The sequence below is a fragment of the Oncorhynchus clarkii genome, chromosome 5, assembly GCF_045791955.1.
Source record: "Oncorhynchus clarkii lewisi isolate Uvic-CL-2024 chromosome 5, UVic_Ocla_1.0, whole genome shotgun sequence".
Classification (NCBI taxonomy): Eukaryota; Metazoa; Chordata; class Actinopteri; order Salmoniformes; family Salmonidae; genus Oncorhynchus; species Oncorhynchus clarkii.
In genome coordinates, this window is record NC_092151.1 from 80,588,859 (window position 1) to 80,613,165 (window position 24,307).

At 43.5% G+C, this 24,307-nt stretch overlaps 1 protein-coding gene across 1 annotated transcript in view; it reads left to right on the forward strand.

Annotated features, from left to right (window-relative positions):
* The window catches only part of LOC139409434 (1-phosphatidylinositol 4,5-bisphosphate phosphodiesterase gamma-1-like), a 65,006-nt gene extending 46,327 nt beyond the window's left edge, over nucleotides 1-18,679 (forward strand). The window contains exons 19-33 of the mRNA XM_071154589.1: nucleotides 140-323; nucleotides 415-492; nucleotides 8,600-8,703; nucleotides 8,893-8,992; nucleotides 9,180-9,246; nucleotides 11,999-12,165; nucleotides 15,037-15,133; nucleotides 15,290-15,414; nucleotides 16,126-16,225; nucleotides 16,431-16,576; nucleotides 16,758-16,872; nucleotides 17,157-17,318; nucleotides 17,435-17,523; nucleotides 18,135-18,322; nucleotides 18,400-18,679. Coding sequence (XP_071010690.1) covers nucleotides 140-323; nucleotides 415-492; nucleotides 8,600-8,703; nucleotides 8,893-8,992; nucleotides 9,180-9,246; nucleotides 11,999-12,165; nucleotides 15,037-15,133; nucleotides 15,290-15,414; nucleotides 16,126-16,225; nucleotides 16,431-16,576; nucleotides 16,758-16,872; nucleotides 17,157-17,318; nucleotides 17,435-17,523; nucleotides 18,135-18,322; nucleotides 18,400-18,460 — 1,783 coding nt within the window. The 3' untranslated portion in view covers nucleotides 18,461-18,679. The remainder of the gene's footprint in view (nucleotides 1-139; nucleotides 324-414; nucleotides 493-8,599; nucleotides 8,704-8,892; nucleotides 8,993-9,179; nucleotides 9,247-11,998; nucleotides 12,166-15,036; nucleotides 15,134-15,289; nucleotides 15,415-16,125; nucleotides 16,226-16,430; nucleotides 16,577-16,757; nucleotides 16,873-17,156; nucleotides 17,319-17,434; nucleotides 17,524-18,134; nucleotides 18,323-18,399) is intronic.
* Nucleotides 18,680-24,307: the final 5,628 nt, after the last annotated feature.

A 24,307-nucleotide genomic window follows, 5' to 3' on the forward strand; every position in this document is an offset into this window, starting at 1 on the left:
TCTCCTCACTCTCTCTCTATTGCCCGGCCTCTCTCCCCCTCCTTCTCCCCTCCCCCTTTCTCTCCCTCTCCCTGTCCACTCTCCCCTCTCTCCCTCTCTCCCCCTCTCCCCCCTCCCTTTCCCCCTTCTCTCTCCCTAGGGCGGAGGGTAAGATCAAACACTGTCGTATCCAGCAGGAGGGCCGTATGTTCATGTTGGGTAGCTCAGCAGAGTTCGAGAGTCTGGTTGACTTGGTCAGCTACTATGAGAAACACCCCCTGTACCGCAAAATGAGGCTGCGCTACCCCATCAACGAAGACACACTGGACCGCATGGGCACCACGGTAACACACACACACAGCTTGAATGTGTGTATTTTCAGATCTGATCTATTATATTGTTACGTATCCCTACTGTATATCTCTCTCTATTCAGGAGCTAGACTATGGAGCGTTGTATGAAGTCAGGACCCCACATTTCTACGTCGAGGCCAACAAGATGCCCACGGCTCGGGTAAGTGAAATATCATATTCTGTGTGTGTGTGTGAGTAAACTGACATTCGTAGGTTTGGGCATGCCTGTGTCTGGTGTGTGCCAATGACATATTTTATAATTTGGGCAGTAGCGGAAAGGTTGTGGTCATTGATATTGAAGTTGTGGCCATTAATGTTCAAGTTGTGGTCATTAATGTTTGACTTGTGGTCTTCAGCAGTTGGTTATGTTGTGGCACTGTAAAGGTCTTCACGGGTCCAAACAGGGTCACAATATGAATAAATGTTTTATTTTAATATAAAGAACTGTTCCGAACAGACCCAAGGACAACTAACCCGTTCTGTATAGACCTCGTCGGATCCAGATCCAGTCCGATCCAAGTGATGCAAGCAGCAGAAAAGTCCTTTTTTAAGCTACTTTATTAACCAGAGCTGAAAAAATGCGAGAGGAGGGAGAGAGGTGTCGCTCTAGCATGTGGGAGAGGGGCCGTACTGTGAGCGAGTGACACGGGGAGCAGGGAGGAAGAGACAGAGATGAGAGACAGCAACCAAGCAAAAAGCCAACTCACACTGTGGTAGACTAATAGCTGCCATAGCTAGGTTATTTATCATCAACTATGTAGTAGACTAATAGCTGCCATAGCTAGGTTATTTGTCATCAAATGTTATGACGTAGTACCTGTCTTGACTGCATCAAACCGGGAGAAGTTAGTTAAGATAGCTAACATTAGCTAGCTAGGCTAATTGAGGCTGCAGTGCATGCGCTTTTTCATCCTAACAATCAATCAATCAAATTTATTTATAAAGCCCTTCTTACATCAGCTGATGTCACAAAATGCTGTACAGAAACCCAGCCTAAAACCCCAAACAGCAAGCAATGCAGGTGTAGATGGCACGGTGGCTAGGAAAAACTCCCTAGAAAGGCCAGAACCTAGGAAGAAACCTAGAGAGGAATCGGGCTATGAGGGGTGGCCAGTCCTCTTCTGGCTGTGCCGGGTAGAGATTATAACAAAACACGGCCAAGATGTTCAAATGTTCATAGATGACCAGCATGGTCAAGTAATAATAATCACAGTGGTTGTAGAGGGTGTAACAGGTCAGCACCTCAGGAGTAAATATCAGTTGGCTTTTCATAGCCGATCATTCAGAGTATCTCTACCGCTCTTGCTGTCTCTAGAGAGTTGAAGAGAGCAGGTCCGGGACAGGTAGCACGTCCGGTGAACAGGTCAGGGTTCCATAGCCGCAGGCAGAACAGTTAAAACTGGAGCAGCAGCACGGCCAGGTGGACTGGGGACAGCAAGGACTCATCAGGCCAGGTAGTCCTGAGGTATGGTCCTATGGCTCAGGTCCTCCGAGAGAGAGAAAGAAAGAGAAAGAGAGAGAGAATTAGAAAGACCATACTTAGATTCACACAGGACACCAGATAAGACAGGAGAAATCCTCCAGATATAACAGACTGACCCTTGCCCCCCGACACATAAGCTATTGCAGCATAAATACTGGAGGCTGAGACAGGAGGAATCGGGAGACACTGGCCCCGTCCGACGATACCCCCGGACAGGGCCAAACAGGCAGGATATAACCCCACCCATTTTGCTTAAGCACAGCCCCTATACCACTGGAGGGATATCTTCAACCACCAACTTACTATCCTGAGACAAGGCTGAGTATAGCCCACAAAGATCTCCCCCACGGCACGAACCCATGGGGTGGAGCGCCAACCCGAACAGGAAGATCAAGCCAGTAACTCAACCCACTCAAGTGAAGCACCCCTCCTAGGGAGAGCATGGAAGAGCACCAGTAAGCCAGTGACTCAGCCCCTGCAGGCCAGACAGAGACAGCAAGGGCTGTTCGCTACTCCAGTGCCTTTCCGTTCACCTTCACACTCCTGGGCCAGACTACACTCAATCATAGGACCTACTGAAGAGATGAGTCTTCAATAAAGACTTCAAGATCGAGACCGAGTCTGCGTCTCTCGCATGGATAGGCAGACCATTCCATAAAAATGGAGCTCTATAGGAGAAAGCCCTGCCTCCAGCTGTTTGCTGAAAAATTCTAGGGACAATAAGGAGGCCTGCGTCATGTGACCATAGCGTACGTGTAGGTATGTACGGCAGGACCAAATCGGAAAGATAGGTAGGAGCAAGCCCATGTAATGTTTTGTAGGTTAGCAGTATACCTTTAAATCAGCCCTAGCCTTAACAGGAAGCCAGTGTAGTGAGGCTAGCACTGGGGTAATATGATCAAATTTTTTGGTTATAGTCAAGATTCTAGCAGCAGTGTTTAGCACTAACTGTAGTTTATTTAGTGCTCTATCCGAGTAGCCGGAAATTAGAGCATTGCAGTGGTCTAACCTAGAAGTGACAAAAGCATGGATACATTTTTCTGCATCATTTTTGGACAGAAAGTTTCAGATTTTTGCAATGTTACGTAGATGTAAAATATCTTCATATGTTCGTCAAAAGAGAGATCAGGGTCCAGAGTAACGCCGAGGTCCTTCACAGTTTTATTTGAGACGACTGTACAACCATCAAGATTAATTGTCAGATTCAACAGAAAATCTATTTGTTTCTTGAAACCTAGAGCAAGTCCGAGTTTAATAGTAGAACATTTGCCACCATCCACTTCCTTATGTCTGAAACACAGGCTTTCAGGGAGGGCAATTTTGAAGCTTCGCCATGTTTCATCAAAATATACAGCTGTGTGTTGTCCGCATAGCAGTGAAAGTTAACATTATGTTTCCGAATGACATCACCAGAGGGACAATATATAGTGAAAACAATAGTGGTCCTAAAACGGAACCTTGAGGAACACCGAAATTTACAGTTGATTTGTCAGAGGACAGATCATCCACAGAGACAAACTGATATTTTCTTAGGCAGATAAGATCTAAACCAGGCCAAAACTTGTCCGTGTAGACAAATTTGGGTTTCCAATCTCTCCAAAAGAATGTGGTGATCGATGGTATCAAAATCAGCACTAAGGTCTAAGAGCACGAGGACAGATGCAGAACCTCGGTCTGACGCCATTAAAAGGTAATTTTCCACCTTTACAAGTGCAGTCTCAGTGCTATGTTGGGGTCTACAACCAGACTGAAGCATTTCGTATACATTGTTTGTCTTCAGGAAGGCAGTGAGTTTCTGTGCAACAGCTTTTTAAACATTTCTTGGGAGGAATGGGAGATTCGATACAGGCTGATAGTTGTTTTATATTTTCTGGGTCAAGGTTTGGCTTTTTCAAGAGAGGCTTTATTACTGCCACTTTTAGTGAGTTTTGTACACATCCGGTGGATAGAGAGCCGTTTATTATCTTCAACATAGGAGGGCCAAGCACAGGAAGCAGCTCTTTCAGTAGTTTAGTTGGAATAGGGTCCAGTATGCAGCTTGAAGGTTTATAGTATTAAAAAACTTGAGTGTCTCCCTTGATCCTAGGTCCTGGCAGTGTTGTGCAGACTCAGGACAACTGAGCTTTGGAGGAATACGCAGATTTAAAAACGAGTCCATAATTTGCTTTCTAATAATCAGGATCTTTTCGTCAAAGAAGTTCATGAATGTATCACTGCTGAAGTAAAAGCCATCCTCACTTGGGGAATGCTGCTTTTTAGTTAGCTTTGCGACAGTATCAAAGATAAATTTAGGATTGTTCTTATTTTCCTCAATTAAGATGGAAAAATAGGATGATCGAGCAGCAGTGAGAGCTTTTCGATACTGCACGGTACTGTCTTTCCAAGCTAGTCAGACGACTTCCAGTTTGGTGTAGCGCCATTTCCGTTCCAATATTCTGGAAGCTTGCTTCAGAGCTCGGGTATTTTCTGTGTACCAGGGAGCTAGTTTCTTATTTCTATATATATTTTATTTCAGCTTATTTTAACCAGGTAGGCCAGTTGAGAACAAGTTCTCATTTACATCTGTGACATGGCCAAGATAAAGCAAAGCAGTGCAACACAAACAACAACACAGAGTTACACATGGGATAAACAAATGTACAGTCAATAACACAATAGAAAAATCTATATACAGTGTGTGTAAATGTAGTAAGATTAGGGAGGTAAGGCAATAAATAGTCCATAGTGGCGAAATAATTACAATACAGCAATTAAACACTGGAGTGATAGATGTGCAGATTAATGTGCAAGTAGAGATACTGGGGTGCAAAAGAGCAAAATAAATAAAAATAACAATATGAGAAATGTTTTTAGTTTTTAGTGGTGCGACTGCATCTAGGGTATTACGCAAGGTTAAATTGAGTTCCTCAGTTAGGTGGTTAACTGATTTTTGTACTCTGACGTCCTTGGGTAGGCGGAGGGAGTCTGGAAGGGCATCTAGGAATCTTTGGGTTGTCCGAGAATTTATAGCACGGCTTTTGATGTTCCTTGGTTGGGGTCGGAGCAAATTATTTGTTGCGATTGCAAACTTAATGAAATGGTGGTCCGACAATCCAGGATTATGAGGAAAAACATTAAGTTCCACAACATTTATTCCATGGGACAAAACTAGGTCCAGAGTATGACTGTGACAGTGAGTAGGTCCAGAGACATGTTGGACAAAACCCAATGAGTCGATGATGGCTCCGAAAGCCTTTTGGAGTGGGTCTGTGGACTTTTCCATGTGAATATTAAAGTCACCAAAAATATTATCTGCCATGACTACAAGGTCCGATAGGATTTCAGGGAACTCAGTGAGGAACGCAGGATATGGCCCAGGAGGCCTGTAAACAGTAGCAATAAAAAGTTATTGAGTAGGCTACAAAGATGTCTTGTTTAGTTTTGCCCAACCTAGATCGAGACACAGACCCAGTCTCAATGGGGAAGGCTGGGCTGACTACACTGACTGTGCTAGTGGTAGACTCCACTAAGCTGGCAGGCTGGCTAACAGCCTGCTGTCTGGCCAGCACCCTATTTAATTGTGGAGCTAGGGGAGTTAGAGCCCTGTCTATGTTCGTAGATAAGTTGAGAGCACCCCTCCAGCTAGGATGGAGTCCGTTACTCCTCAGCAGGTCAGTCTTGGTCCTGTTTGTGGGTGAGTCCCAGAAAGAGGGCCAATTATCTACAAATTGTATCTTTTGGGAGGGGCAGAAAACAGTTTTCAACCAGTGATTGAGTTGTGAGACTGCTGTAGAGCTCATCACTCCCCCTAACTGGGAGGGGGCCAGAGACAATTACTCGATGCCGACACATCTTTCTAGCTGATTTACACGCTGAAGCTATGTTGCGCTTGGTGATCTCTGACTGTTTCATCCTAACATCGTTGGCGCTGACGTGGATAACAATATCTCTATACTCTCTACACTCACCAGTTTTAGCCTCAGCCAGCACCATCTTCAGATTAGCCTTAACAACAGTAGCCCAGCCCCCTGGTAAACAGTGTATGATCGCTGGATGATTCGTTTTAAGTCTAATACTGCAGGTAATGGAGTCGCCAATCACTAGGGTTTTCAATTTGTCAGAGCTAATGGTGGGAGGCTTCGGCGTCTCAGACCCCGTAACGGGAGGAGTAGAGACAAGAGAAGGCTCGGACTCTGACTCCGACTCGCTGCTTAATGGGGGAAACCGGTTGAAAGTTTCTGTCGGCTGAATGAGCAACACCGAGCATTCCTACAGCATTTCCCTCCAGAAGCCATGAGAAAGTTGTCCAGCTGCGGGGACGAGGGGATTTATACTACTATCTGTACTTACTGGTGGCACAGACACTGTTTCATCCTTTCCTACACTTAAATTGCCCTTGCCTAACGATTGCGTCTGAAGCTGGGCTTGCAGCACAGCTATCCTCGCCGTAAGGCGATCGTTCTCCTGTATATTATGAGTACAGCGACTGCAATAAGAAGGCATCATGTTAATGTTACTACTTAGCTTCGACTGGTGGAGGTCCTGACGAACCACGTCCGGGGTGAAAAATTAAAAATATATAACGGTAATTAAAAAGTAAAAAACGTAAAGTTGTCAGGTAGCAAAGTAAGGGTAGCAACAAACCGCACAGCAGCACGTAAACAAGTCTACAAGTTGTGACCAATAACTCCATTCAGAATATTAAGTTGCAGCCTAGCTGTTGGCTCTTGGTCATTGTAGCCTACCCTTTAACTTTTAATTCCATAATTTTAATTCCATCTTCCATTGATTAGACATCTCCTAACTTTTGCCACACAGAGGCTCTATCACTGTGACCTACTGCCGCTTTGATGACTTTTGATTGGCCATCAACAACAACAAGCTACACGTGCCATTCTCGTGAAAAGCAAAAGCAGCAGCATAAATGATCAAATGTCTCTCTCTCTGCGGAAGCAGTCGTATTTAGATCTGTATGGGCGCTTCCGGACAAGTCAGTTGAAATGACACATGCCCGAGACCCGTGACAATCATATCAGATCTGACCCAGAAATGTGACATTATTTAGAATTCTGGATCAGGACCCGCTCGGGTCCCGGATCGTGTCTCGGGTATTCGTGTACATGTGGATCCATGAAGACCTCTAGTGTACGGTCAAGGCCCTGTATGATTTAGTGTTTGTGGTCTTGTGTTGCAGTGTACGGTCAAGGCCCTGTATTGTGTTGTTGTGTTGCAGTTTACGGTCAAGGCCCTGTATGATTTAGTGTTTGTGGTCTTGTGTTGCAGTGTAAGGTCAAGGCCCTGTATGATTTAGTGTTTGTGTTGTTGTGTTGCAGTTTACGGTCAAGGCCCTGTATGATTTAGTGTTTGTGTTGTTGTGCTGCAGTTTACGGTCAAGGCCCTGTATGATTTAGTGTTTGTGGTCTTGTGTTGCAGTGTAAGGTCAAGGCCCTGTATGATTTAGTGTTTGTGTTGTTGTGTTGCAGTTTACGGTCAAGGCCCTGTATGATTTAGTGTTTGTGGTCTTGTGTTGCAGTTTACGGTCAAGGCCCTGTATGATTTAGTGTTTGTGTTGTGTTGCAGTGTAAGGTCAAGGCCCTGTATGATTTAGTGTTTGTGGTCTTGAGTTGCAGTGTAAGGTCAAGGCCATGTATGATTTAGTGTTTGTGTTGTTGTGTTGCAGTTTACGGTCAAGGCCATGTATGATTTAGTGTTTGTGTTGTTGTGTTGCAGTTTACGGTCAAGGCCCTGTATGATTTAGTGTTTGTGTTGTTGTGTTGCAGTTTACAGTCAAGGCCATGTATGATTTAGTGTTTGTGTTGTTGTGTTGCAGTTTACGGTCAAGGCCCTGTATGATTTAGTGTTTGTGTTCTTGTGTTGCAGTTTACGGTCAAGGCCCTGTATGATTTAGTGTTTGTGTTGTTGTGTTGCAGTTTACGGTCAAGGCCCTGTATGATTTAGTGTTTGTGTTGTTGTGTTGCAGTTTACGGTCAAGGCCCTGTATGATTTAGTGTTTGTGTTGTTGTGTTGCAGTTTACGGTCAAGGCCCTGTATGATTTAGTGTTTGTGTTGTTGTGTTGCAGTGTACGGTCAAGGCCCTGTATGATTTAGTGTTTGTGTTGTGTTGCAGTGTAAGGTCAAGGCCCTGTATGATTTAGTGTTTGTGTTGTTGTGTTGCAGTGTAAGGTCAAGGCCCTGTATGATTTTGTGTTTGTGTTGTTGTGTTGCAGTGTACGGTCAAGGCCCTGTATTATTTAGTGTTTGTGTTGTGTTGCTTTGTAAGGTCAAGGCCCTGTATGATTTAGTGTTTGTGTTGTTGTGTTGCAGTTTACGGTCAAGGCCCTGTATGATTTAGTGTTTGTGTTGTTGTGTTGCAGTTTACGGTCAAGGCCCTGTATGATTTAGTGTTTGTGTTGTTGTGTTGCAGTTTACGGTCAAGGCCCTGTATGATTTAGTGTTTGTGTTGCAGTGTACGGGCAAGGCCCTGTATGATTTTGTGTTTGTGTTGTTGTGTTGCAGTGTACGGTCAAGGCCCTGTATGATTTAGTGTTTGTGTTGTGTTGCAGTATAAGGTCAAGGCCCTGTATGATTTAGTGTTTGTGTTGTTGTGTTGCAGTTTACGGTCAAGGCCCTGTATGATTTAGTGTTTGTGTTGTTGTGTTGCAGTTTACGGTCAAGGCCCTGTATGATTTAGTGTTTGTGTTGTTGTGTTGCAGTTTACGGTCAAGGCCCTGTATGATTTAGTGTTTGTGTTGCAGTGTACGGTCAAGGCCCTGTATGATTTTGTGTTTGTGTTGTTGTGTTGCAGTGTACGGTCAAGGCCCTGTATGATTACAGAGCCCAGAGGGACGATGAGCTGTGTTTCCCCAAACAGGCCCTCATCCTCAGCGTGGACAAGCAGGAAGGAGGCTGGTGAATGGAACAGGGTTTTTCATATCTCCATGGCACTTAACGATTACTTATGTCATTGATTGGCTAGAGTGCACATTGGTCACCCCGGTTACGTTTCTTTATGGATGAAAACCAATGTGGGTTGATGAATGGAGTTGATAATTAACATTTCTCTGAGTTGTCTTTAAATCGTGGATTTCCCTCCACTAGGTGGCGAGGTGATTACGGAGGGAAGAAGCAGCTGTGGTTTCCTGCCAACTACGTAGAAGAAGTCCCCAACTCACCCGCCCGTGTGACAGGAGACGAGGCAGTACGTTATAGTATAGGCAAACATAGGCCATACATATACATGTTCATGCATTCATGATACACACACACACACACCACACACACACACACACACACACACCTTCTACAGCAGTTAGAGGGGAATGAAGCTAACTTCATGTCCTGACTTCCTGCTTCCTGTGTCTTTGACTTCCTGTTTCTTGGTCCAGTCTACAGAGAACAGTCCACTAGGAACATTTCTCAAGGGCTTCATCGATGTGCCCACCTGCCACGTAGGTGAGTCCGTGTGTAACTGATGTGCCCACCTGCCACGTAGGTGAGTCCGTGTGTAACTGATGAGCCAACCTGCCACGTAGATAGGTCTGTGTAACTGATGAGCCAACCTGCCACATAGGTGAGTCTGTGTGTAACTGATGTGCCAACCTGCCACGTAGGTGAGTCTGTGTGTAACTGATGTGCCCACCTGCCACGTAGGTGAGTCTGTGTGTAACTGATGAGCCAACCTGCCACGTAAGTCAGTCTGTGTGTAACTGATGTGCCAACCTGCCACGTAGGTCAGTCTGTGTGTAACTGATGAGCCAACCTGCCACATAGGTCAGTCTGTGTGTAACTGATGTGCCAACCTGCCACGTAGGTCAGTCTGTGTGTAACTGATGTGCCAACCTGCCACGTAGGTCAGTCTGTGTGTAACTGATGAGCTAACCTGCCACGTAGGTCAGTCTGTGTGTAACTGATGAGCCAATCTGCCACATAGGTCAGTCTGTGTGTAACTGATGAGCCAACCTGCCACGTAGGTCAGTCTGTGTGTAACAGATGAGCCAACCTGCCACATAGGTCAGTCTGTGTGTAACAGATGAGCCAACCTGCCACGTAGGTCAGTCTGTGTGTAACTGATGTGCCAACCTGCCACGCAGGTCAGTCTGTATGTTTAACCCCCTATTGGGTAGTTTTACAGAGCTAAGCAGTGGTGGAAAAAGTACTCAATCGTCATACTTGAGTAAAAGTAAAGATACCATAATAAAAAATGACTGAAGTAAAAGTGTAATTCACCAAGTAAAATATTACTTGAGTAAAAGTCTGAAATTATTTGGTTTTTAATATATGTAAGTATCAAAAGTAAATGCAATTGCTAAAATGTACTTAATTATCAGAAGTAAAAGTATAAACCATTTCAAATTACTTATATTAAGAAAACCAGATGGCACAATTTTCAAGTTTTATTATTGACAGATAGCCAGGGGCACAATCCAACACTCAGACATAATTTACAAACGAAGCATTTGTGTTTAGTGAGTCCGCCAGATCAGAGGATGTAGGGATGACCAGGGATGTTCTCTTGATTTTCCTGTCAAAATGTAACAAAAACTTTTGGGTGTTAGAGAAAATGTATGGAGTACAAAGTACATTATTTTCTTCAGGAATGTAGTGAAATTAAAGTAAAAGTTTAGACACACCTACTCATTCAAGGGTTTTTCTTTATTTTTTACTATTTTTTGCATTGTAGAATAATAGTGAAGACATCAAAACTATGAAATGACACATATGGAGTCATGTATTAACCAAAAAGTGTTAAACAAATCAAAATATATTTTAGATTCTTCAAAGTAGCCACCTTTTGCATTGATGACAGCTTTGCACACTCTTGGCATTTTCTCAAGCAACTTCATGAGGAATGTTTTTCCAACAGTCTTGAAGGAGTTCCCACATGTGCTGAGCACTTATAGGCTTATTTCCTTTACTCTGCGGTCCAACTCATCCCAAACCATCTCAATTGGGTTGTGGTCGGGTGATTGTGGAGGCCAGGTCATCTGATGTAGTTTTCCATCACTTTCCTTATTGGTCAAATAGCCTTTACACAGCCTGAGAGTGTGTTTTGGGTCATTGTCCTGTGGAAAAACAATTGATAGTACCACTGAGCGCAAACCAGATGGGATGGAGTATCGCTGCAGAATACTGTGGTAGCCATGTTGGTTAAGAGTGCCTTGAATTCTAAATAAATCACAGACAGTGTCACCAGCAAAGCACCCCCACAACATCATACCTCCTCCTTCATGCTTCACGGTGGGAACAACACATGCGGAGATCATCCGTTCACCGACTCTGCTTCTCACAAAGACACGGCGGATGGAGCCAAAAATCTCAAATTTGGACTCATCAGACCAAAGGACAGATTTCCACTGGTATAATGTCCATTACTTATGTTTCTTGGCCCAAGCAAGTCTCTTCTTATTATTGGTGTCATTTTAGTAGTGGTTTCTTTGCAGCAATTCGATCATGAAGGCCTGATTCACGCAGTCTCTTCTGAACAGTTGATGTTGAGATTTGTCTGTTACTTGAAAATTGTGAAACATTTATTTGGGCTGCAATCTGAGGTGCTGTTAACTCTATTGAACTTATCCTCTGCAGCAGAGGTAACTCTTGTTCTTCCTTTCCTGTGGCGGTCCTCATGAGAGACAGTTTCATCGTAGCACTTGATGGGTTTTGCGACTGCACTTGAAGAAACTTTCAAAGTTCTTGACATTTTCCAAATTGACTGACCTTCATGTCTTAAAGTCATGATGGACTGTCATTTCTCTTTGCTTATTTGATCTGTTCTTGCCATAATATGGACTTGATCTTTTACCAAATAGGGCTATCTTCTGTATGCCACCCTACCTTGTCACAACACAACTGATTGGCTCAAATGCATTAAGAGGCAAAGAAATTCCACAAATTAACTTTGAACAGCAGTTAATTGAAATGCATTCCAGGTGACTACCTCATAAAGCTGGTTGAGAGAATGCCAAGAGTGGCTACTTTGAAGAATCTCAAATATAAAATACATTTTGATTTGTTTTGGTTTCTACATGATTTTGTGTGTTATTTCATAGTTTTGATGTCTTCACTATTATTCTACAATGTTGAAAATATATATTTTTTTAAACCCTTGAATGAGTAGGTGTGTCCAAACACCACTGGAAATAAGAGTGTGTGTATGTGTAACTCTCTCTCTCTCTCCGTCTCTTCCTCTCTCCATATCTCTCTGTAGTGGTTCAGAAGGATGGGAAGAGTTCCAGGCCATATGTGTTCACCGTCCACTCCCAGCAGATGTCAATTCACCCTGGCCAGGCACTGGACATTGCTTCAGACACCCTGGAGGACCTGACCGGTTGGGTGGGGAAGATCAGAGAGGCCACACAGAACGCAGACGCACGGGTTAATACTGTATTAAACACACATGTACAAATGAACGCACACCCATACATGTACGCAGGAGAACACACACACACACATTTATATACAGTGGGGCAAAAAAGTATTTAGTCAGCCACCAATTGTGCAAGTTCCCCACTTAAAAAGATGAGAGAGGCCTGTAATTTTCATCATAGGTACACTTCAACTATGACATACAAAATTAGAAGAAAAAAAATCCAGAAAATCACATTGTAGGATTTTTAATGAATTTATTTGCAAATTATGGTGGAAAATAAGTATTTGGTCACCTACAAACAAGCAAGATTTCTGGCTCTCACAGACCTGGAACTTCTTCTTTAAGAGGCTCCTCTGTCCTCCACTCGTTACCTGTATTAATGGCACCTGTTTGAACTTGTTATCAGTATAAAATACACCTGTCCACAACCTCAAACAGTCACACTCCAAACTCCACTATGGCCAAGAACAAAGAGCTGTCAAAGGATACCAGAAACAACATTGTAGATCTGCACCAGGCTGGAAAGACTGAATCTGCAATAGGTAAGCAGCTTGGTTTGAAGAAATCAACTGTGGGAGCAATTATTAGGAAATGGAATACATACAAGACCACTGATAATCTCCCTCGATCTGGGGCTCCACGCAAGATCTCACCCCGTGGGGTCAAAATGGACATGGAGTGGCCTAGCCAGTCTCCAGACCTGAACTCAATAGAACATCTTTGGAGGGAGCTGAAAGTCCGTATTGCCCAGCGACAGCCCCGAAACCTGAATGATCTGGAGAAGGTCTGTATGGAGGAGTGGGCCAAAATCCCTGCTGCAGTGTGTGCAAACCAACTCGTTTTTCAACCACTCCACAAATGTATAGTTTTGGAAAGCCGGTTAGGGCATCTACTTTGTGTATGACACAAGTCATTTTTCCAACAATTGTTTACAGACCGATTATTTCACTTATAATTCACTGTATCACAATTCCAGTGGGTCAGAAGTTTACATACACTAAGTTGACTGTGCCATTAAACAGCTTGGAAAATTCCAGTAAATTATGTCATGGCTTTAGAAACTTCTGATAGGCTAATTGACATCATTTGAGTCAATTGGAGGTGTACCTGTGAATGTATTTCAAGGCATAAAATCAAAAGAAATCAGCCAAGACCTCAGAAAAAAATTGTTGATCTCCACAAGTCTGGTTCATCCTTGGGAGCAATTTCCAAACGCCTGAAGGTACCACGTTCATCTGTACAAACAATAGTACGCAAGTATAAACACCATGGGAACACGCAGCCGCCATACCGCTCAGGAAGGAGACTCATTTGCAAAAAGCTAGACTACGGTTTGCAACTGCACATGGGGACAAAGATCATACTTTTTGGAGAAATGTCCTCTGGTCTGATGAAACAAAAATAGAACTGTTTGACCATAATGATGACCATCGTTATGTTTGGAGGAAAAATGGGGAGCTTGCACGCCGAAGAACACAATCCCAACCGTGAAGCACGGGGGTGGCAACATCATGTTGTGGGGGTAATTTGCTGCAGGAGGGACTGGTGCACTTCACAAAATAGATGGAATCATGTGGAAGGAACATTATGTGGATATATTGAAGCAACAGCTCAAGACATCAGTTAAAGCTTGGTTGCAAATGGGTCTTCCAAATGGACAATGACCCCAAGCATACTTCCAAAGTTGTGGCAAAATGGCTTAAGGAAAATAAAGTCAAGGTATTGGAGTGGCCATCACAAAGCCCTGAACTCAATCAGAAAATTTGTGGGCAGATCTGAAAAAGCGTGTGCGAGTAAGGAGGCCTACAAACCTGACTCAGTTACAACAACTCTGTATGGAGGAATTGGCCAAAATTCACCCAACTTATTGTGGGAAGCTTGTGGAAGGCTACCCAAACCGCTACACGTACTCAGAGATGGAGAGAGAGAAAGTTAAACAATTTAAAGGCAATGCTACCAAATACTAATTGAGTTTACTAATGTAAAATTCTGACCCACTGGGAATGTGATGAAAGAAATAAAAACTGAAATAAATGATTCTCTACTATTATTCTGATATTTCACATTCTTAAAATATAGTTGTTATCCTAACTGACCTAAGACAGGGAGTTTTTACTCTGATTAAATGTCAGGAATTGTGAAAAACTGAGTTTAAATGTAATTGGTTAAGGCGTATGTCAACTTCCGACTTCAACTGTATATATCTATACCCGTGTTTCCTTTGTGAAAATGTGTAGCTGTGGGGGGAAAGTTGGTAGGCTGAAACCTGGGGTTGTCTATCTGCTTTGACCCTATTGGGCTAATCATTAGCTAGATCCCAAATGGGATATTTTAACTAGTTAGCATCCTATTGATGAATTTCATGGCCCAAACCACTTAATGTCAAAATTATTTTGAGGTAGGGTGATGTTTTACCCCAAGTGTTACATTTATCCCCACTAGCCCCCTATGCATTCATGGTAAATTGCAGAGAGGTAATGTGCTTAACCATGAAGTTGCTAAAAATGGTGCAATCTTTTTAGCAAAGGCCATTAAAACTGCATGGCGGGTATGATTTTTCTGTGGTGCATCGCCACAGTTAAATGAGTGCAGCGGAATCACTTATATACTGTACACATACAGGCATGGGTACACACACACACACACACACATGTACAGGTTCGAACCCCACCACACACATCATCCGTACCTTATCCTGAGTATCAGTGGCTACTCTATATCTCATTAATTGCAGCTCAGAGAAGAACTGTAGTACTCTGCTGTAGTTTATATGAAATGTACGGTCAGATATCAGTGCAGGTACACTAAAAATAGGAAAGAAGCTCTGATGTGTTGGTGTTGATGCTGGCGGTGTGGCCTGGTCTCCATGGTAACAGATGCAGGAAGAGAAGCAGATGGAGAGGAGGAAGAAAATCGCGCTGGAGCTCTCTGAGCTGGTGGTCTACTGTAGACCTGTCCCCTTCAACGAAGAGAGTAAGAACTGACACACTCCTCTACCTATCCTCTTTCTACCTCTACCTATACCTCTCTAAATTGACCATTTGTGTGTGTTTGTGTGTGTATGTATGTGTACGTGTGTGCTTACGTGTGTGTGTGTGTTTGCGTGACCCGATTTTGTCTCCCTTCCAGAGATCGGGACAGAGCGGGCATGTTTCCGGGATATGTCATCATTCCCAGAGACCAAGGCAGAGAAGTTTGCCACGCGGGCAAGAGGGAAGCGCTTCCTGCAGTATAACCGTCGCCAGCTCTCCAGGGTAATATAATATTATAATAATTTAATAATATATATTATAATATACAAGTAACTGCCAAAAATAATGGAAACACTTGAGTAAATGAGGGATACAAAGTACTATATATTGAAAGCAGGTGCTTTCACCCAGGTGTGAGTCCTGAGTTAATTAAGCAATTAACATCCCATCCTGCTTAGGGTCATGTATAAAAATGCTGGGCCATTATTTTGGCTACCATGTCTTTGCCCCAATAGGATGACAATGCCCCCGTCCACAAGTCATCACTGAATGGTTTGATGAACATGAAAACAATGTAAACCATTTGCCATGGCCATCTCAGTCACCAGATGTCAACTCAATTGAACACTTATGGGATATTCTAGAGCAGAGCCTGAGACAGCGTTTTACACCACCATCAACAAAACACTAATTTAACACAGTTTAATTTATTGTGTAAGAATGGGTTCACATCCCTCCAATAGAGTTCCAGACACTTGTAGAATCTATGTCAAGGTGCATTGAAGCTGTTCTGGCTCGTGGTGCCCAACACCCTATTCAGACATTTTATGTTGGTGTTTCCTTTATTTTGGCAGTTACCTGTATATAAGCCATTTAGCAGACAGTTTTATCCAAAGCGACATAAAGTCATGTGTGCATACATTTTTGTATGGCTAGCCCCAGCGGGAATCGAACCCACAACCAACATATGACGTAATGTATGTTCTGCTCCAGGTCTACCCCAGAGGACAGAGACTAGACTCCTCTAACTACGACCCTTTACCCATGTGGCTGTGTGGATCCCAGCTGGTTGCTCTCAACTTCCAGACTCCTGGTGAGGGAGATTGTGTGTCTGACTCTCGCTCTTTTCCAAGCCCATGCAGGAGCTGTGTTTGTGGTGTGCTTAAGTATTTATTATTTGTATGTGATTGTGTATTATATGTACATTATGCTGTGTGTGTGTGTGTGTGTGTGTGTGTGTGTGTGTGTGTGTGTGTATATATATATATATATATATATATATATATATATATATATAGACAAGCCCATGCAGTTGAACCAGGCTCTATTCATGCTGGGTGGGGGGAGTGGCTTCGTGCCCCAGCCTGACATCATGAGGGATGACACCTTTGACCCCTTTGACAAGGACACCCTCCATCTGGAGCCAATCACCATCCAGCTACAGGTAGGTTGGAGCCAATCACCATCCGACTACAGTTCAGTCAACCAATCAGGAGACATTCCATTCTTCCCTGTCTTTTAATTTACCTGCTTTATTTATTTACGCTCTTGTGTGCACTACTAGAACGGACAAACACACACACAATCTCTCTCTCACTCCCTTTCTGTTTGTCTGCCTGTGTCAGGTACTGGGAGCTCGTCACCTCCCTAAGAATGGCCGCAGTATAGTGTGCCCCTTTGTAGAGGTTGAGGTGTGTGGGGCCGACTACGACTGCAGCAAGAGCAAGACCGACGTCGTGGGTATGAGACAGCACACACCGATCACACAGCACCCTGCTGTGACTGCATGAAACCTGGCTGTGGCCGTATATAGTGCACTACTTTCCACCAAGGCCCTGGGTTAGAACGTCATTTGGGACATAGTCTCTGGTTGTAATGGCCTGACCAGTTGGCATCGGGTTTCTTCCAAATGTTTCAATTCAATTGTACAGTAGGGCTCCTGCTTACTGAACATCAAAAGAAAACATTTATCTTCCTCCAACCCTCTATTTTAATTTGCTCCCTTACCCCTTCCCCCCCTCCAGCTGACAATGGGTTGAACCCAGTGTGGGTTCAGAGGCAGTTTGTGTTTGACGTCCATAATCCGTCCTTCTCCTTCCTGCGTTTCTTGGTCTATGAGGAGGACATGTTTTCTGACCCCAACTTCCTGGCTCAGGCAATCTACCCTGTCCGCTCACTAAGAACAGGTTGGTGTGTGTGCGTGTGTGTGTTTTCGGAAGTGTGTGTAGATATATCATAGTAGATAATATTATATCATAATACTATAATATATTAACTGTCTGTGTGTGTGGTGACTTGTCAGGCTACAGGAGTGTTCCCCTAAAGAACAGTTACAGTGAAGAGTTGGAGCTGGCTTCTCTGCTGGTTCACATTGAGATTGTCAACGCCAAGGTAATCCCCGAACAAACTCACATGTATTTTCTTTATTTTTTATTGTTTTTAAATTGAACCTTTATTTAACTAGGCAAGTCAGTTAAGAACAAATTCTTATTTACAATGACGGCCTACTACGACCAAAGCCGGACGACGCTGGGCCAATTGTGCACCGCCCTATGGGTCTCCCAATCACAGCCGGTTGTGATACAGCCTGGATTCGAACCAGGGTGTCTGTAGTGACGCCTCTAGCGCTGAGATGCAGTGACTTAGACTGCTGCGGCACTCTGGAGTCCAATCCATATATTATTATATTATCATACTCTTTGTGTCCCAAATGGAACCCTACTTCCTATGCAGTGCACTACTTTTGACCAGGTCCCATGGAGCTATGGTCAAAAGTAGTGTATTATAAAGGGCAGGTTTATTCAACTCTTACCCCACGAGGTCTGGAGCCTGCTGGTTTTCCCAGGTCTAAACAATGCAAAAAGGAGAGTAATTGGCTTTGAGGTCCAGAGTTGAGTTTGAGGGGTATAGGGAGCCATTTGGAAGAACATCAGTGCCTTAGTGTTCTAATGGTTCTAACAGCATCACGCCACCACTCTGTGTTCTGATTGGATGATTAACAGGAGGAAGATGATCAAAACCTGTACTCGTCCATCCAAAGGCTGAGAGACCGCACCAGTGAGCTGTCCAATCAGGTGTCAGTTCTGGAGCGGGCGGGGTCAGGAGGTGACCACAGCTATCAGCAGAGTCTGGAGGAGCTGAGAGCAGCACAAGATCAGCTCAGTGAACTAGTGGAGACACGGAACCACAGGTAATAACACATACACACACCCACCTTCACACAGACCCTCTCTCTGTAACTGCTCTGTCTCTGCCTCCCATCTCCAGGCTGATTGAGAAGAAGAGGAGGGAGAAGTTGAGGCAGCAAGTGGGGGCCAAGCGGAACTAAACTGCCCATCTGACCACCAACCAACCAGTCCCCCTCTACTGCTGCACACTGATGATCTTACACCCATGGAAAGACAATTCAATCTACCAATAACTGGATTACCCCTGCTATAAGTGTGCATAGACTACACAGGGATGCACAGTGTGTTGGATAAAAAGAGACAACAAAAAAACACTCATCTCATGGAACAAAAACCTTCAGAAATGGAACATAGAATGAGAAAAGGGTTATAAAATAATTCAGTGTTCTGAACAGTGAAGTCAGATAAACTGAACTGACCTGAGAGTAGCGGTGTTCTAATCTATAAGGAGAATACACAGGATATGTATCCCAAATGGCACCCGATTCCATATATAGTGCACTACCTTTGACCAGGGCCCATAGGGGTGTGGTGCACTACTGTAGGGAATAGGGTACCATTTGGGATACAACCATAGCCTCTAAGAGAGTAAGGTAGTGTCAGAGAGTCAACCATTAGTATAGGCGTAATCCAGACTCAAAATCTCTCCATGCTAGAACTGGTCTCACAACTGAAAACTGGAATAATATTATTTTATTGACCACAGAGGAGCTATGAGAGTGAGAATCTACTATCTTGGCCGTGGCACAAAAATGGCTAAAGAGAGAAAATGGGAACCACTACTCATGGACTGGTTTTGAAAGGGCTTTTAAATGGGAGCAGGACCACGTCTTTTCCTCAAAGACTAAAGTCTTCTTCTCCTATCCTGGGGCAGCAGACTGACTAACAGCAGGGACTGGAGTCTAATTCCCTCTAGTGGTAGGGATGTGGTATTGTTTCCAAAAATAGACTCCTCTTCCTTTACCTGGGAGAGCATGAACAGGACTTGTATTACTGTGTTCATTAGAGACTTACTAACACTGCATGTCATATTGTCATGTATTTTTAAAGGGCTTTTCAGTATACTATAATATACTAAAATATACTATAATATAATACACTACCTTGCGGTCGGGAGCCTTGCAGTTGCCGTACCAAGTGGTTATGCAGCCAGTCAATATGTTCTCAATGGTGCAGCTGTAGAACTTTTTAAGGATCTAAGGGCCCGTGCCAAATCTTTTAAACTTCCTGAGGGGGAAAAGGCGCTGTCGTGCCCTCTTCACAACTGTGTTGGTGTGTGTGGACCATGTTAAACCCTTAATTCTGTAATATCAAAGTGGACTAAAGATAGTTTTTGAGTGGATTTTTCGGGGGTAAGGTCAGGTTTTGTTGGCATTTCTAATCAAAGGGGGCTGATTAATCTGACTTTTAATCTGTTGTTTGGGGGGCAACTTCAACCCATGTAACGCTTCAACCTCTGCATCCCAAATGGCACCTTATTACCTTCACAGTGCACTGTCTTTCAAAACTAGAGCACTATAGGGAATAGGGTGTCATTTGGGATGCATACCCTGTCTTTCTCTATTCTTCTCTCTTTAACCCTCCTGTCTATCTCCATCAGTTCCTTTATCTACTAATTCTTCATTGTATGTACCTGTTTTATTTATCACACAGGTATACTGTCAGAACCTGTTTAAAAAAAGAAAGAACATATAGATATATATATGATAATGGACTTCAGAGCAGGCTGAAGATACTGTAGCTTACTTTATATCTGTAAAATAATAGCGGAAATAAATGTCCCTATTCTCTTCTCTTCCCCCCTACTTTACATTATAGTTTGAACGGGTGAAACAGCGTCCACTGGTGGCTGTTCAGGCTAACTACAATGCCGCTTCTAGACCTAGGGGCTTCTATGTCAAACTCGCCAATAACTCTCTGTATCTATATGCTGACTGTCCAGTATTATTACTCTGTTTTTAAAACCATGTGTAAGTTTACATTTAAAATAAAGCAGTTTCAGGTAGATACTCAGAATTTGCTGTATTTATTTCTTCAAATGTCTTATTATAACGTTTAAAACCTGTTTTAGGTTTGCTGAATGGACGAAGTCTGGATATTTTGGGGATTGGTTGAAGATAGATCTTTGGGTATTTATTTGGTTGGTTTGGCCTATTATGCTAGAAATGATTAATTACTTTAGTGATTTGTATTAGCTGTAAAAACCATGTGTAAACTACGTATTTTGATGTTGTAAAAAATAACATTGTTTGGTAAAGACTTTTTTTCTTCATATTTAAGAATCCCCATTAGCTGCTGTCAAGGTAGCAGCTACTCTCCCTGGGTCCAGCAACATTAAGGCAGTTATATACAATTTAAAATATTAAATTTCATAACACTTTACCCAATACATTTAGCGTGTTCCCTCAGGCCACTACTCCACTATCACATATTTACAATACAACACCCATGTCTACGTGTGTTTAGAGTGCGTGTCTTATCATGTGTGTGTGTGTGTGTGTGTGTGTCTTCACAGTCACCGCTGTTCCATAAGGTGTATTTTTATCTGTTTGTTAAATCAGATTTTATAGCTTGCACCAGTTACCTGATGTGGAATAGAGTTCCATGTTGCCATGGCTCTGTGTAGTACTATGCGCCTCCCACAGTCTGTTCTTGACTTGGGGATTGTAAAGAGAGCGCTATGTGAGATGCCTGAGACAGTGCCGTCTTAGGCATCTCACAGTACGGACATTGCAATTTATTGCCCTGGCCACATCTGCAGTCCTCATGCCTCTTTGCAGCATGCCTAAGGCACGTCCACGCAGATGAGCAGGGACCCTGGGCATGTTTCTTTTGGTGTTTTTCAGAGTCAGTAGAAAGGCCTCTTTTAGTGTCCTAAGTTTTCATAACTGTGACCTTAATTGCCTACCGTCTGTAAGCTGTTAGTGTCTTAACGACCGTTCCACAGAAGCATGTTCATTAATTCTTTATGGTTCATTGAACAAGCATGGGAAACGGTGTTTAAACCCTTTACGATGAAGATCTGTGGAGTTATTTGGATTTTTCTTTTTGTGCTGAGTATATAAAGCACGCAGCATAACAGCTGCACCAAAACATAGGCACTCACACGACCAACGGACATGGGAACAATATCCGACAAAGACAGAGGGAACAGAGGGCACATATATAACATACTAATCAGGGGAAATGGGAACCAGGTGTGTGTAATCAGACAAGACATTCCAGGTTGATGATAATGAATCCCGTTCAGTGATGCCTAGAAAGCCGGTGACGTAGACCTCCAGAACTGGTGAACAGAATGAGCAGCAGTACCGGGGGATCCTTGACAGTTAGTGCCACTGTGCCTTCAGAGCCTTCTTGACCGCCAAGAGTTCCTGGTCCCCTATGTCGTAGTTCTTCTGGGCGGGGCTCAGCTGCTTAGAGTAGAAAGAGCAGGGCCGCAGCTTTGTTCGGATGACCTGACTGCGCTGACGCGTTGCTCCTCCATCTCCACTCCCTCCGTGGAGATGAGGTAGCCCAAAAAGGACACAGACCGCTGGAAAAACAAACATTTCTCCTCTTTAACATATATATAGATCATACTTCAACAGTCTTCTCAGCACAGACCTGACTAACGAGACAAGCTGGACGCGGTCAGCAAAATAGACCACGATGTTGTCTATATAGACCACTACGCCTCGTCCCAGCAGGTCCCGAAACACTTTGTTGATGAAGGCCTGGAATACTGAAGGAGCATTAGACAGGCCAAAGGGCATTACGAGATACTTGTAATTCTCGCATTTGTTCAATGATGGTTGGGATGAGTGGTAAAGGATAGCTGAACTTGACGGTGGCCTTGTTCAGTGTTCCATAATCAATGTAAGAGCGCAGTCCCTCATCTTTCTTCTTGACAAAAAAGAAGCTTGAGGAGGCTGGTGATTTAGAGGGGCGGATAAAACTCTGCTGGAGTCTCTCCTTTACATAGGTCTCCATGTCCTCAGTCTCTGCATAGGAGAGGGGATAGACATGTCCTCTCAGGAGGGATGCGTCAGACAACAGGTCAATGGCACAGTCCCAGGGGCGATGGGGAGGCAGGCGTGCAGCCTGGGTCTTTGAGAGAACCCAGTGCAGATCCTGGTACTCCTCCGGTAAATCCAGTTTAGGAGCACAGTCCGGACTTTCCACCGTAGTGGTGTTGACAGACACCGGCGAGACACCTCCCCTGACACTCCTGCGACCAAACCAGCAGTCTCCTCTCGGAACAGGAAATAACCGGGTTCTGCAAACTCAACCAGGGAAGACCTAAAACAATGGGATGTGTGGGGGTGTCTATAATCAAGAAAGTGATCTGCTCTGAATGAGTGTCATGGATCAGCAAAGAAACAGGAACAGTAATGTGATGTATGAGCCCTGTCCCTATTGGACAATATTCCAGGGCTCGAACTGGATTGGGTGACTGTAGGGGAACCAAAGGAATGCGTAATGCAGAGATTCTCGGCAGCTCCGGAATCAATCAGAGCCAACTGGAGTGAAGGGCTGGGGAATTTAATGGGAAAACACACTGATTGATTTGACAGACAAGGGCTAGGGAATTTAATGGGAAAACACACTGGTTGATTCGACAGACAAGGAGAGGAGACCTTGCACACTCTTTAGTAGGCTTAGATTGAAAACATGGCAAATGGGAGTGGCAATACCGTCCTCTATTCTCCTCAGTCATTTTCCATCCAAGTTGTCATACCCCGGTGGCTTGTCATTGTTGATAGACAACAATAATTTCTTCACTTCTTCCACACTCATTTTACGGAATTCAAAATTATGGTGCTTGTCTTTCATAATTTGATCAGCTATACTTGGATATGTAGTGTCAGCGTTTGTTGTTGGCATGCCATGCATAAATGTGATAATCTTGCCAATTAATAAATGATTAAAGTGATTGGCAATATCAGTGGGTTTTGTGATGAAGGAACCATCTGATTCAATGAATGATCAATGAATTGCCCCAAATTTCAAATAAGGTGCTCCAAAGTATTTTACTATCATTCTTTATGTCATTTATATGTGTTTCATAGTGTAGTTTATTCTTCTTTTTATTCAGTTTAGTCACATGATTTCTCAATTTGCACTATGTTTTCCAATCAGTTGTGCAGCCAGACTTCTTTGCCATCCCTCTCAACCATACCATTTTTTAATTCCTCATCAACCTACGTGGATTTAACAGTTTTTACAGTCATTTTCTTAATGAGTGTGCTTATTAGTAACTGTAATAAGCAGTTTCATTAATGTCAACTGCGTGTTGCCAAGGGCTAAAATAGAACTCCTTTCTATTTCTGACACAGATCACCGCTGAAAGTCCTGCCTCTCCCATCTCCTCATTGGTTTATAGAAGCAGGTACCCATGTGCCATCTCCACATTGGTTATACCCACGTGGGTGATTGAAAGACGAACTTTGTTGCCAATAGTCGTGGTAATACTATGAAAGTTTAGATGCCAATCATATAAGTTCAAAGATGAAAAAGCCTGGAAGGAGGAGAGATGACTAGAAACGATTCGGTTGGCCGTTTTATGTGTGGATTAATTTGTCAGAGTAGAGATCCTTGTGCATTTCAGGTAAAATAACAACTCAATGTTTATATCCCAGGACAAATTAGCTAGCAACAGCAAGATAGCTAAATAGGACAAATTAACGTTAGCTAGCAAGTGCAAGCTAACTAGCTAAATTTCCATACATATTTAATGGCTTTTCGACCTGTCCCCAAATGAATGTTATTGGTTCAGAGTTTGTTTTGATATTTTAACCTACGTGTTGTGATCGCGTTTGGTGTACGGGGACAATGATTGCGCACGCGATGGCACGATGGCGCACACGCGCAGCCGGTTTGGGTTCTGTGTTAGGCTTTTAGAGGTTTCATGTTATCCATATCGTTGGAGACTGTCTTACCCCTTTTTGGGGTAAGTTTACAGACACCAGCCATATTCAACCGGTGTTGAGCGTTAGCAAATTCAT